Source organism: Stylophora pistillata, chromosome 6 (assembly GCF_964205215.1).
Source record: "Stylophora pistillata chromosome 6, jaStyPist1.2, whole genome shotgun sequence".
NCBI lineage: Eukaryota > Metazoa > Cnidaria > Anthozoa > Scleractinia > Pocilloporidae > Stylophora > Stylophora pistillata.
Window position 1 is genome coordinate 24,713,761 of NC_142524.1, and position 15,097 is coordinate 24,728,857.

Below are 15,097 nucleotides of genomic sequence, written 5' to 3' on the forward strand. Positions count from 1 at the left end.
AACTTAACCTAAATTTAGTAGTTTCAAAACTACGATACTTAGCCGTTACAAATGAGAAACCCTACTTGAAGGTCTATTTTGAAAGAATGACGCCAAAGGCTGCAAATAATTAAAATCAGAAGTTCAGGTTTTTATCTCCCAGAGTTAGGTTTCACATTTCAAACGCAATAGCAAAACTTGAGATTTAAAAAATCGAGACAATCTGAAAGTTAATTTGATTTTTAAATCTAACTCGAGATTTTTGAAATACAAACTGCTGAAGAAAGTCGTGTTACGATGACCCATTAAGCGGTTTAGTTGCCATGGTTATCATCTTATGCTTTTTTAAGATTTACTTGTGGTTTGAATTATTTCCATTGTTGACGCAAGGATACTAGTGGAGATACTCTTGAGATTTAAACGTTAAAAAAAAAAAAAAAAAACGGTAGGATGTTTCGTTTAAAAAAAAAACACGAGGCAACAATAATTTCAAAATTTGCTCTCAGGTCAAGTAGCTGATAATGTCATTTTTCGTAGATACAAACTGACTCTGTTATGATTTGATGAACAGGTTCTTGTCGTCTGTCAAATGGTTCCTGTAGTTGATTGCTTGCTGTGCAATCAGATAATTGCTTAATTTCTCTGCATCCTTGTTGAAAATGAAGTACTATCTTGAGTTAGCTCTCACTATATCTTTTATCTTTTGGAGAAGTTATCTCTTCAGTCTACTTTATTATTGCTTCACAAGGTAAGTAACATAGCCTAACTTCTGCAAAGTTTACCAGCTTCCTTTTCAATATCAATCCTGGTCATTTCATTTACTCTCGACTGAGCTTCTGAGAGATTATTTATAGAGAATCTTACCCTCGAAGACTTCAAGTAAATTCAAACGAAGATGTTAATTAATTAACCCTGTCCTTCTCATTGCCAGTTTTTCTAAACCTTAAATATCTATTGGTAAAGATATGGAGAAACCAGGTGGCGAAGTATAACCAAGCACATCAAGTTTGAACCCACCTATCAAAACACTTTTACATCCGTTTCCGTTCAGTTTAAGGGAATGATCATGAGAGTGAATAGCGTAGAATTATTTGAAGATAGGTCGTATTTTTTTCTTGGTCACGTTGGAATGCTCACCCGTGAGGTTGGTTACTGGCTATTAGTTTTGAAAATTTTGATGATAGTAAATTCATATTGGGACACACAATAAAACCAAAGGCTGTAAAATTTTGATTGTTTTAGTTAAAAAAGAAAAAAACATGGTGAATGTATGAGACTGCTAGTGTCAATTATCTTGGAGTCTTTTCGATGTTTTCAATGCTTTATGGAAAATCTCTAGCCATGTATTATTAATTTTAGTATTGTAAGATCACCGCATATTTTGATGGAGACCACAATTTTATCCCTGTGTTGTTGCTGTCACGTGTCACCCGTAATTATGTTGATTTATACCCGGTTGTCGTGAGATCCTGAAAATGGGTTTGTTGAGTACTGTAGGTGCCCGCGCAAACCAAGACCATAAAATAAAACATGTCGTGTTAAACTTCTATGTCCCGGACAACGTTACACCGCATTCTTGAAGAAAGTGGGTGACTGAAAACTGTAAAATGTAACTGGTGTCGTTTTAAGGACCAACAGTACATTTCATATACAATGAATATATGAAGTTCATATATTTTGAACTGCGGTATTAAATACGTATGATGCACGATCCTTCGCAGTAGATAGCGCTATTTATGCAATAGCGAAAATCAGACCTGAAAAAAATCAGGCCTGTACGGGATTCGAACCACGGACCTCTGCGATACTAGTGCAGCGCTCTACCAATTGAGCTAACAAGCCAACTGGGAGCAGGCTGTTAAGTTGATTCGTAATAAACCCGTGATGATAAATCAGATACAATGAATACATGAAGTTCATATATTTTGAACTGCGGTATTAAATACGTATGATGTACGATCCTTCGCAGTAGATAGCGCTATTTATGCAATAGCGAAAATCAGACCTTAACGGACCTTAACGAAAATCAGACCTTAATCAGAAAAAAAAGAAAATCAGACCTTAATCAGACCTTAACGAAAATCAACTTAACGGCCTGCTCCCAGTTGGCTTGTTAGCTCAATTGGTAAGGCGCTGCACTAGTATCGCAGAGGTCAGTGGTTCGAATCCCGTAGAGGCCTGATTTTTTTTCAGGTCTGATTTTCGCTATTGCATAAATAGCGCTATCTACTGCGAAGGATCGTGCATCATACGTAGTACATTTCATACAAAGCAGCAGTTATAGTTGAATACTTCCCACCGAGAGTAATTTTTTTTTTTTTTTTTTTTTTAATAAAAAGGAGCTCTTTTTGCCAAGAAAAAAAAAACACGGGTGACAAATGCAGAGATCTGACTGGACATCTCCTAAGGTAGTGATATCCTGTTACAATGCTGTCTGTAACCATGCATAGCGTTGATACTTTTTAACGAATCATGATCATAAATTTCCTTGTCGTAAGAAACTAAGGCAGGGCCGTAGTTAGCATGAGGCAAGACGAGGCAATTGCCTCGTCTTAATTTTGGCCTTTTTTAATTTTTTTTCTTAAAGATTGACTTTTCTGAAGAAAAATGCCTCGGAAAATCCTTAAAAAAGCATTTCTAAACCTCTAGATTTCAAAGTTTTCTGGGGGGCATGCCCCCAGACCCCTCTAGCGCCTCGCGCCTTCGGCGCTCGAAACTCGCCTCGTCTTGTCCTGAAATCTGGCTATAGCCTTGTAAGGACAACGTTTTGCGGATTTTTTTGGTTAAACATTTATCATCATTATCATTGTTATTAATATCACAGTTGTTAATTATAGATATCATTATTACTATCCCGCTGACTCTTACAGCTACTTTTAACATCACCTTGAATTTACATTAGTTGTTGCTCACTTCCTTGCAGATTCCTGCCGATCTCTCAAATTCACTCCATCCATAGATGGCCGCGCCCATGTGGGTCATGTGACTAAAAACATCAATTTGCCTGTGGGCATGCATCGTTCCTGTAGAGGACAGAGCATAATTAATAATAATTTCGTATCATTTAACATCGGTCGATCAATAAACGATCAAGTGTTATGTCAGTTCAGCGATTCTGATCGCGTTGGACATCCCGGAGCACCTGAAACCACGAGATGGCTTTACCTACACTGGTATTGAGGTAAGATCACCGCAAAAAACTTACGTCTTTGTTATTCTACGGATTTTCTGATGAGAGAGCTGAAAAAGAAAAGCACTTGTCGAGAATTAAGAGAGGAAAAAGTAAATATTAGGATAAAATGCAGAGTTTAAATAAAAATTCAAAAGCGGCGAGATTTTCCGCTTTAGAGAAGAGCTTAGTGGTTTGGTGAGGCTGACAAATTTACCTACAGAGCTTTTCATGTCCGAACGCCAGCCGTGTCGATACTCTTCAACTCCGTGAACAGAAATTATAATGAGCTTCAGGAGAAAATTCTCGGTTCAAGATCGGGGAATCATATCGTTTAGGTATCGGGAAACCCCTCTGTCTAGAGTGATTTAAAACCCAGTTAATTGGGCCTGAACGGGGCACTTGAAATGATTCATGAAGTCTTTCGGGTAGAGAGACAGTGGCTCGGCATTTTCAAAGAGGCCAGGACAAGTAATCATTAAAATGTGTTTTTGCTTATCAGAACCCATGTTCCAGTAACCATTGCCTGAGTGGACTAACGCACAAAAGATACCTTTGTGTGTGTCAAGCCGGTTACTGGGGAGAAAATATATATATATAAATTTTGTAAGAGGTATTTATTTTGTGAAAGGACCTTCCTGAAAAATGTTCTAGTAAAATATTATAGGTAATTTACAGTTATGATTATAATGTTGTGGGTTTACGACGGTTTTATCTTTGATTCAGCAAATTGAAGATGTCTAAGGGTTGATTTAATTACAACCTGAGGCTACAAAGTATTCTCTAGATCTTGCCTCAGTATTTCTTCTCCGTGGTTTTCAATCTCAATCACAAACAAAAACTTTGATACTAAGTTATTTACACCCAGCTCTTCTGAAAATAAACGAAAAGTTTATTTCTCTCCGTAGCTTTTCGGAGTTACAGAGAATTTTACGAACAGAATCAGTAAGTATGCTTGAGTTTGTTGGACACTTTATACACACATTGATGACTCTGAAAAACTTATCCAGATCTTGCACAGAATAATGACATGTACGAGCACAAGGATGAATCATTTGGTTTAATTTCATGCATTTTCACTTCAATTCAGTTTACTACCATTTTAAATCTTGGCTCGTCAGATGTGCATTGTTAATTGCCATAGTTTGCGACTGAGTAAAAAGTAAATGTTTAAGAACTTGTGTTCTAGAGAACAATACCTGCCTCGTAAAAGAAACAGCAACAACAACAGCAAAAAAACGACAGCAAAACAACAAAAGCAAAACAACAACGGCAAAACAACAACGGCAAAACAACAACAATAGCAACAAAAATGAAACAAAAAGCAAACAAATTTGATATCTGGAAGGGATTCTGAGAGAAGGATCCCCTTCGTTCGAGACACTGGTACGGGATCATGCCACTTTCAGGAATTAAAGCCCTAAGCTTAAGTACTATTTAAGATTGTCGTTTAATTTTTTCCCCAAATGAGCCCTGTCGTGTAGCTGATTTGCCACTTACCCTGAATACGTAATGTATGCTGAACTGTACCTAAACGGTGCCAGCGACCTCAATATCAAAAGAATCCTAGGATCCCAGGAATCCCTGCATATGTATGATACAATGTCCGTTACAGAAAAAACCTCATTTAAAGAAATCACAAAAACTTCAGTTTCAACTAAAGCTCCTTCATGTGTGGATGTATTTTCTTCCAGAGCCAATGGAAACAAAGCTTACCCACTAAGCGTAGGATCGAAAGTTCTTCCTGTAAACTGTCACATGACCGACGACCTCGGAACATATGGAGGTGGCGGATGGACGCTGGTCATGAAGATTGACGGTAACAAGGTATCGAACAGTTGTGTGCGCAAGAGAGTCGATCCACTCTCTGTAGCCATAATTCAGTTTTCGACCGAACTGATAATATTTCCTAATTAGCAGGCTCACTTAGCAAAATCCACTCATAAAGTGGAAGAACGAAGATGTTTGATAACATATATAGCATATGTGTAAGAATGAGGTGCGAGCCAACGCGCTCGGCGTATAATACGATTTTAAGTGACTAGATCTAGAGGGCACGCGCAATCGACAATTTACAAAGGGGTCAAAAGAATTAAATTGACCATTTAAAACATATACACACATATACACACTACGAACGGGTGCTTTTTTGTAAATTTACACCTTTTACCAGTTTTTTTTTTTTAAACCCTGATCATTTGAAACCCTGGCCATTATCAAAAGACCAAATCCTTCTGATTCAAACAGAGGGTATGACATGGGCAAAGAAAGCCAGCTTGCATTGGAAAAGTTGGCAGCTACTTTTTAAAAGGAGCAATTTTTAAATCAGAATAGTCTTTTATTATTGTGATCATTCCCGTCTGCATTTTTAAACTCCTCCCGCAAACCGAGTTTAAGGTCTTTACTGATGGTAGGTTGCGGATGGAGCGCTGGAAAAAAAAACTAAGTTTCGTAACCGGCAGAAACGACCTGAAAACGAAGTTTCCTTGATGTTTATTTTATCTTTGGGTTTAAACAGATAGGAAAGACTTCAATTCAAACAAACTTTTGAATTAAGCTGCACGTACAATGAAATAAATCCCGCTAAATTGAAAAATTACAGCGCACGGACTAACTGAGAGATATTATAGAAAAATTCACTGCCTGACGAGTGAATTCCACGTTAAATTTCACGCGAAAAACCGATATCGCACGAATCGCGAAGCGATGAGTGCGATATCGATTTTTCAAGTGAAATTTAACGTGGAATTCACGAGTCAGGCAGTGAATTTTTCTTGAATCGCATAACTGAATAAAAATAAGAAAACAAGAAATTAAAACGGCAATGTTATTGTTTGTTTTTATTCCGTACGCGCGCCCTTAAGAAAGCCATTTTAAAGTCAACTGTCAGAACTGTCGTTGTTAAGGGAATGGAAAGCAAGGTAAGTCGCTCACGTTTGAACCGGCGACAATTTTAATTGTACCTCGTGAATTTTTCTTGAATCACATAGCTAAAGCCACCAAATCACTGGGCGAAACCAGATGTTTTGTATTTTTGTGCGCCAAACCAGTGCGCAAACGATGGAAACCCTTTCAAAGTCAGGTGTCAATATCTAGCGAATAGAGGGAACAAGATATTTTTAGAATGAATCGAAAACCACTTTTATTTCAAACTCGTGGAGAAAGCAGTGCCTCACATTTTACAATCTTCAGCAAAAAAACTGAAAGTACAAAATACGGAGTTATTTAAGACAGAGATTTGCCTGCTACCACTCAACTTGGCAAAATGTGGTGCCGACAATCAACAACTCAATGGTCAAACCCTCAAGCAAAATGGAAATTTCAAGCGTTCCGGTATCAAAGCAAGATCTACAAAAAACCGTTAAGTGCTTTATAGTTATAAAAAAAAGTGTATTCAAAATATAATGATTAAGACTGGAATTTCTCGGTAAACTCTGACGAAAAACAGTTCAAAAAAGGTTAAAAGTCAGAATTTTAACTGTTTTTCTTTCATTGCGGGGAGTCGCTCGTCGGTGTCATGCTGGATTGAAAGTTTATGGAAATATTTACTGGAGAATTATTAAAAGTTACTCCAGTAAACATCCCGCCAACTGCTCCTGCCATCAGGTAACTAGAACGACTGGCATTGCTGTCAAGGTCACTAGTAGCTGCTGTGTTGCTTGGCGTGGCTGAGCTATTGAGAACTATCTCCCGTAAAGTATGACTTGAATTGCCGTTGGTAGTTGTCGTGCTTGGATTGAAACCGGCCAACTTATTCGACATTCGCCGCTGTTTTTCCAGAGGATTATGGCTGTAGCTGGATATGGATTCCGGATTTGCGTGGCCAGTGAGCTCTGATATCTCCAGTGGGTCGAAATCATCTCGGAGCGCTTGGATGACTGTTTTGCGACCACTCGAATTTGTGAATTTGCCGTCGAGGGAGGCGATGGATGCAATACTCTGCATTTGTTTTGCCAATGCATTTCTACCAATGGGAACCATCTTGTACCAGACATTGGATTTTGGGCTCTCGATTGGACTCAGGTAGAAATTTCCAGGAACGTTATCACCCTTCGGACGGTGACCAACGTACTCGATAAATGCTCTGTGCGGATCTCGCTCTCCACCATCCGTCCTCCAAATCTTGTTGTTATACTTTCTCGCCCGTTTTGGCGCAGTCGGTTCGTCTCCCTGGCGGTTCTTGGTTTGTCGCTCTTTGTATTCGATGTACTGCTCTGTCACGGTGAAATCACTTAGTTGACAATCATGTTGTTCTTTAAATCCCCTCATTCCGAGGTGTGTGATATTGTTCCACCAGACCAGATGGAGAAGAGAGCGGGGATTTTGAAGGCCGATTGCACCTGACGACCACATCTTTTCAACGTCTTCTGTTTCAACTGGTTGAGCGGCATTTGGTTTGTTACCAAGACCCTTTTGCTTCAAATCTTTTTTCTTCATAGATAGTATCGTTGAAACTTCTTCGAACTCAATGGCTGAAGATTTTTCGAGGTCGAAGTTATCTATTGCCGGTGGACATGGACGCTCCAGAAAGTACCTTCGTAAACCATTGCGGTAAGTTTGTAATGTTCCTGGTTCATATTCTTTGCCTTTGTTTTCTTTTGTCGTCTGCCTTATTTCTAGAAAGAAGTGCTTGAGGAGCTGCGGTGCATCTTCCTTCGAAATTGCATCGAGATTAATTTGTTTGCCGTGTTTTTCCTTGAACCAAGACTGCAAACGGCGTACAGATGTACTTGTACTTCTTTTAGTGTTTTTTGAAACCATGTTGTCTCTAAAAGAGGCCAGTTCGTCATCTGTATAGGCTACAATGGTTTGGATTTCCGGAAAAGATGCTTGACTTTTTTCGGCATTGATACCTGCTTGGTTTTCTTTTGTAGCGCTTGTCTGGTTTTCCTCGGCAAGAACTGTCGTTTGGCTTTCTTCCCTTATCTCTGGCATTTTGATTTTTTTTTCTATGCGTTTTCTCGTACTTTTGAGCGTGAGTGGTTTCCTCCAATTTTCTAAAAATTTGAATTTCAATTCAAAATTTGGAAGACATTCGTTTTCTATAAATTTGTTCATATTTGTTCATATTTTCGTAGCACGAGTTGTATTTACGTTTTTACGTTCGTATCAATAGTTTTTGCTCGCGACTCACGTCAGCGATATCGCTTTATGTGTTAGTGCGATTCCACGCTAAATACCCTCTCTTCCGGTTGACGTATTGACCAATCAGAGCGCGCGTTTACTTTAAGCTATGCGATTCAACAAGATATAATTACAACTCGCTCAAGTGAAGCGTGCGATTCTCAAAATTATTCAATTCGTTACCAGACCACCTTTGATTACCACTCACACTATTGGACTGAGAAAAATGAGAGCAACATTCCTGGGGGAGAGACTGGGTTTGACGCACAAGAGACCAAATTACCTACCTTCTGGAACTCATCCTTCTCCAAGATCTGCCTCGGTATGAAGATCGACCAACAGCTCAGGTTCATTGTGATAAACAAGCAGGCCAGCTCTCTTCACTCATTGATTGCTGATGGCCAATAACGCAACACCTCACTGGGCCGTGACACATGGAAATCACTGATTGGTCCACAAGCATCTTTGCAGTATTACTGTAATAAGGAAGGATTCAATGTTGTGGATGGCTCTAGCTTGAATACTAAAGCAAGAATTGCTATAGTCGCCAACAATGAAGAGAACTGCCTCACATGCGATTCCAGGATCGGATTTGGTACTCACGGTTTCCCGAATGCTGGCATCAAGTGTGGAAATGTTGCCTTGCCAGCTAGAGTCAGCAGATAATGGCGAAGTAAACATCACAGCAATGGGCTATATACTGGTTCACTGAAAAGGGCACGGATGCTTTCGAGCCTTCCATTATAAAAAGATTAGTATTTTAGTAGGGAAACACTTTAGTTTAAGTGCAGCATTGCCACATGTCCCATTTGGCAAACAACTGACATCAGTGTTGTAAATGAGTATTTCGTTTGTCTCGACTTTCTCACAGCACTTAGATTCGCCCTAATCTAATTCAATAATATTTGTGTTTCACAATTTTATCTCGTCGTAGCGTTGTTATCACAATGACTTTGCTATTGTTGCTACTTCCAGTTTCTTGAGGGCAGGGGGGGGGGGGGGGAACTGATGGCTCATGAGGTGGATTTTCGGAAACCCAGGTTAGGAGAATACACAGCCCTTAGAGCTTGTTATACCAGGATCCGACAGGGGTTTCGGTTTGGCACCGTTCAGGCAACAGGATATCAGTCAGTTTAGGAAAGGGAATGACCTTTATTACAAATGATGTGTTTCTGTCATTAAAATACGATGGAAATTGCAATCGGAAGTATTTTCATAAAATAACAAAAGCGCAAATGTGGAAAGACAACGAGTACAAGTACATCTAGAACGTGTGAAATAAAAGATAAAAAGGTCACCGTTCTTCGCTTGCCGAACGTCAGACGAACGAAGAATAATAAAAATATATCGATTTCTGTAGCGCATTTCCATGTAAATGCTCTAATACGCTTTACAACACTGTGCTGGGGACTTTTCCAGACTGCCAGCGGCAGTTTAAAATTAATAAAGGAGAAATTTTACAGATGCCCCCTCCCCCCATTCCCAGTAAAGGTTCTTTAACACCCCCTGCCGAAATTAACTAATTGATAGGTGCTGGAGACGGGACCTCCGGCTTTACGTCCTATCCGAGAAGACGAAGCAATGCGAGTGAAGCGTCTTGCTTAAGGACACAACGTCAAGCCCCATCCAGGAGTTGAATCCGGGGCATCTGACCCAGAGTCCAGCGCACTGACCACTGAATATGGAACAATCGTGTCTAGTGTAAGAACAGGCCCCTTAATCGGTATTATTTTTTAAGCTGAATAAATCGGCCATCTTCCCCTGCATTTATTAGTGGCATGTGTTAGTAACAGCCTTCTTCGATGCCAGGACGGCGTCGACAAAGCCCGGATCATCACGGATCGGATCACGGATCAGAAAAAAAATAAAAAGTTTGGAAAAAAATAGATATCAAAATATGCTAAGGATGCGGTGGACCTTCGAGGGCTTATTTTTTCGAATTTTTGTTTCACGTCAAACTAATCACTGTTGTTTTGACTATAGTTTCTAAGAAAAATTTAGGTATTTGTATTTTTGTATGCATTTGTATTTGCGATATTTAGACAGGCCAGCCCAGTTCAGCTTGAAGCTGGTTTAAATGGGGGCCTGTACATCCCACCCATCTCACCTCTACCCACCCATCCCACCCCAGGGGAGGACATCCATCACACAGTAATCTCGTGCGTGAGAAATTAACGTCTCCTACCTCCAACCCTGCAGGAGACGGGACCTCCTCCAAATTCTTCTCAATTATTTTAAGACCTTGACTGTTGGTCCGGCCGGGGCTCGAACCTTCGACCTCCCGCACTAGGTAAAATACAATAACGTACGCAAATTCAGTTATTTACAAAAACTTATTTTCGCCAAAGTGAGAATAGGCAATTATAACATGTCAACATAAATGACTCCCGTAGGGTTTCATGCGTAACATACTTTGATTTCAGTCGCGTAAAAATCGCTAGGCGCCATGGTCGACTATTTAAGATTTTGAGAACGGCCATCAACCAGAAAACGCAAAAAACAAAAAGAAAAAAAACATGTCGAGTCGTAGGCACTTTAAACTGTCAAAGCATTACTCGCCACATGACGCTTTTTTAGGTTAATAATTAACAAGGTGTTGTCAGGGTTGATCTAGGGTTAATGAATTCAGATTGGAGTTCATCTGAAAAAAGGCGGTGATTATAGAGCTCGAGCAAAGCATGATTCGTAAAAAGAAACCGTTTGCAATAGGTAATTTTGCCAAAATTTTAAAAATTTGGTTCGTCCTGGTAATTTCCTAGTCATCACAGAAAAAACTATACCTGTCTATCTCTAGTCTGTTTTGATAAATGAAGGGGAAATACTGAAAATATTAAACTAGAAGTCCAGATATTTGATTACTGGAGGAAAGGTTCGCATCTTGAACGCAATAGTAATATCTGAATTTCAAAAGTCAAGAAAAACATTTGGAGTTTGATTCCAAACGTTACTTTGAAATTTGTGGATCACAAGCTAAAGAAGGGAATCGGGTATCCTCAACATGATATATTTAATTATTTAACATTTTATTATTATTATTATTATTATCTTTTTTAATCTCTCATATTCTAAATAGCCTTCATTATCGATGAAGGTATACCCGCTGAGACACTATTACAATGCAAATGTTTAAAAAGAAAAACGAAAACTTTGGTTTGGTGCCTTTTTTGCAACTAAGAGTCACAACATGGGCGAGGAAAGAACTCAGGAAAATACGGTAATCGAAATCATAAAAAATAGGGAGAACAGTTCAAGAAAAATAAGGTTTTAATTTGAAACATGAAATCAGTCAACAGAACACTGCAGATGTGTTAAAGACTAAGATGTTTTACAGTGATTACTTGGAAGACAAAGAGAAAGTCAAAATCTAAATTTGCAGCTATCTGACAGACAAAGCACGTAAAGCTGAAACTGTGCAGTTTGAAGTGTTCTAATAGTTTTTAGACGCTAATGAGTTTAAAAGTTCTCATCTTAAATAATTTCTGTACTTTTGTATGCTTGATAAGGGTAAAATTTTGAGGGTTCGTTGATTGAGAATTTTAGGGTTTCATCACGTCACGGCTTCATTGCTTCGCTCATGCGATCATTTCGTTTGTCGTTGGCAGATGTTTTGCCCAACTCATAATAGTTATGTAATTCAAACGAAGGAATGTAAAATAGAAACGAAAACAACATTAGAAAGGAGATATTTTCCCAAAGTTTACCATCAAGTCAGGCATAGAGTCAGGTAAATGGAAGTGTAATTCTCCGGCAAAACAAACTGACTTTATTGTGATTTGATGAACAGGTTTTGACAGTCTGTCAACTTTCTGTGGCTGGTTAATTGCACTGCAAGCAAATAATTGATTAACTTTTTAATTTATTCATCCTTGCTGAAAATGAAACGCCATTTTTTAGCTGGCTCGCACATTATGGTTTTTCTTCTGGGGAAGCAATCTTTTCCACTGTGCCATTGCTTCACAAGGTAAGTAGCCTAAAGTAAGTTTTATCAGCCAAATTTACGTTAATTATCAATCTTGTTCACTTTATAAACTCTCGAACTTCTGTGAGGATGAGAATCTTTCCCTTGAAGATTTGAAGTAAATTTGAAAGAAGATCGTGATTTAGCAACGCTTTTCTGAACCTCAGACAATCATTGGTAAAGATAGATAAAAAGCAGATGGTGAAGTTTGTTCACCCAACTCATCAAGCTCTTATAATTAAAGGGGGCGGGGGGAAGGAGTCAGGTTGACGGTTAACGGTTAAAAATAAGCTTTTTTAATGGTTGACGATTAAACTTTAGGTCATTTGACGGTTGATGGTTAATTTTTTTTGGAATGTCGTTTACAAAACGAACTAAACGCCCGCATTTGGCTGTAATTTTTCACAATGATGGGCTTGTAAAGAACTGTTAATTTATAACACTTTGTATTAATAAATGACTAACGTTTTACGACACCTGTACTGTTTCCACATCGTAAGTCGGTTCTGTCGCCAACCAGTGTTACTCGGGACTACTAGAAGTTAAAGGACTAACTTAAATGTATTTCTGTGATATGTCAAAACTTTTATTTATAAACAACAGAACTTGACCCCAATCAAGGCAATCGTCTTGACATTTGATGGCTTCCAAGAGAAATTTTTTTTTATATGAAACCCTTTTTTTCTTTTTTTTTTTTTTGCTCACTTTTACCAAATGGATAAACTTTTAGAATGTAAATACCCCCTTGGCTTGGAAAACGGTGCAATATCTGACAGTCAAATTAGCGCCTCTTCTCAATGGGACAGCGCTCATAGCCCCGCAAGAGGCAGACTACATCTTCGTGATGAAGAGAAAGCTGGAGCCTGGTCAGCGAGGGCTAATGATGGCAACCAGTGGCTGCAGATTGATCTGGGAGGTCAGGAGACAAAGGTTACCCGCGTTGGAACGCAGGGTAGAAATGATAATAATCAGCGAGTTACAAAGTACAAACTGCAGTATGGCAATGACGAAGAAAGCTTGCAATATTTTAAGGAAGAGGGACAAAGTGCTGATAAGGTAAGTTAGCAAATTTTCAGCGGAATGTACTCAGAATTAGATGGATTTAAAATGCGTTCACATACAAAGAGTGGTAAGTGAGCCACAGAAACATTTGGTTTTGATACCTTCAACAAGATCAGAATGAAAGCGCAGAGGAACTGAATGTACCCGACAGAGTAAAGAAAGTTGTCAGAAGAGAGGGTGTTAATTCCTTTCATTAGCCCTTTATCTCCCAGAAGTGATAAATTTGTAACTTCTCCTTTAATATCCATACATTATCTATCACACAATTGATGAGAATACTCAAACTCATCAGGTAGAACTTCAATTTTGTCGTGATCTAACACCAAACTCTCATTACTGTTTTTTTAAGAGGAAATGTATAGCAGCAACCGGGGAGAATCAGCACTCAGATTTTGGGAATTAAAGTGTTGATCAAAACTGGCTGGAAGGTCTAAACTGCCACTTCTTAAACTTTTACCACTATTAGTAAATAAAATATTTCCAAGGGCTGATTGATTAATAATTCATAATATCTCTTAATAGGAATTTAGTGGAAACACGGACAGAGACACCGTTGTGGTGCACGTGTTAAGCCCACCAATAACTGCGCGCTACATTCGTTTCCGACCTGTAGTTTGGAATAACCATATTTCAATGAGAGCAGAGCTGTACGGCTGTCACGGAGGTAAACGAAAACTGCTCTTTTTTATTAATCTGCCCAAACACCACTTAGCCTGCCCCAGGCCCTGAGCCAGAGGAGGCAAGTGAAGAACTGGGAACAACAAATCGCGCTTGTGGTCCTCTTGGATACGGCTGCCTATGTTTTTTCTGACAACATCTTCTATTTTTGCGCACCCGCCTTCTCTTTTGATTCAGCTTACCGAAAGCCTGGCAGAAGTAGCGCATCTGTTTGAAAGCAGAATTGGTGGAAAATTACTTGTTAAGTTTGTAAGAAATGTAAATGCGTTCTTACATTTTGTTGACAGTCGAAAATTTAGAGTGTAAAGACCCTCTTGGAATGGAAAACGGTGTAATATCAGACGATCAAATCAGCGCATCTTCACAATGGGACATTCCTAATGGAGCAGATCGGGCCAGATTACATCTTGTACGAGTGCAAAAGGCTGGAGCCTGGGCAGCAGCGAGTAATAATGCCAATCAGTGGCTTCAGATTTACTTGGGAAGTCAGGTGACCAAAGTAACACGAGTTGCTACGCAAGGAAGATATGATCACGTTCAGAGAGTGACAAAGTACAAACTGCAATATGGTAATGATGGAAAGAGTTGGCAATATTTCAGGGAACACGGACATAGTGCTGATAAGGTAGACTGGTAAATTATTTACTGATGCTATCAAAATGCTCCTCTCGCAATGATGAACACCATTTGTAGGTAATTGGTGTAATTATTTGTATAATTTGTCTCACTAATACTAATTGCAGGACGTCTTCCTTAAATATCGTACAAGTGCACATTTTGGATCAGAATAACAGCCCTTAGGGCGTGGGCGGGTTCAGTGTGTCTTATGGAGCATCATAGTCTAACGTCTTCTGTTATTATATGACGAATCCACCACTGAAAAAACGCATGACAACCCGCAATATATTTGTTTCATATAGAAAAATAATACCAATATTCCTGATTCTAACGTATGTTAATTTGTTAGGAGTTTACTGGAAACACGGACTCTGACACCGTCGTGTTGCACGCATTAAATCCGCCTATCAAAGCACACTACATCCGTTTCCTTCCAGTTTCTTGGAATACGCATGTTGCGATGAGAGTGGAACTATACGGCTGTCAGTATGGTAACGTAGACCTTTTTA

At 39.1% G+C, this 15,097-nt stretch overlaps 1 protein-coding gene, 1 long non-coding RNA gene and 1 pseudogene across 2 annotated transcripts in view; all 3 read left to right on the plus strand.

The window, feature by feature from the left end:
- Positions 1-2,414: 2,414 nt before the first annotated feature.
- LOC148728975 (uncharacterized) lies at positions 2,415-5,967 on the plus strand. Its single transcript, XR_015988797.1, has 3 exons — positions 2,415-3,160; positions 4,057-4,093; positions 4,843-5,967. It is a non-coding gene; the product is annotated as an uncharacterized LOC148728975 (long non-coding RNA).
- Positions 5,968-7,616: 1,649 nt separating this feature from the next.
- On the plus strand, positions 7,617-9,569 carry LOC148728976 (uncharacterized; annotated as a pseudogene).
- A 1,887-nt stretch (positions 9,570-11,456) lies between these two features.
- The window catches only part of LOC148728977 (lactadherin-like), a 7,268-nt gene continuing 3,627 nt past the window's right edge, over positions 11,457-15,097 (plus strand). The window contains exons 1-6 of the mRNA XM_088725367.1: positions 11,457-11,486; positions 12,167-12,233; positions 12,961-13,286; positions 13,815-13,956; positions 14,258-14,595; positions 14,938-15,079. Coding sequence (XP_088581493.1) covers positions 11,457-11,486; positions 12,167-12,233; positions 12,961-13,286; positions 13,815-13,956; positions 14,258-14,595; positions 14,938-15,079 — 1,045 coding nt within the window. The remainder of the gene's footprint in view (positions 11,487-12,166; positions 12,234-12,960; positions 13,287-13,814; positions 13,957-14,257; positions 14,596-14,937; positions 15,080-15,097) is intronic.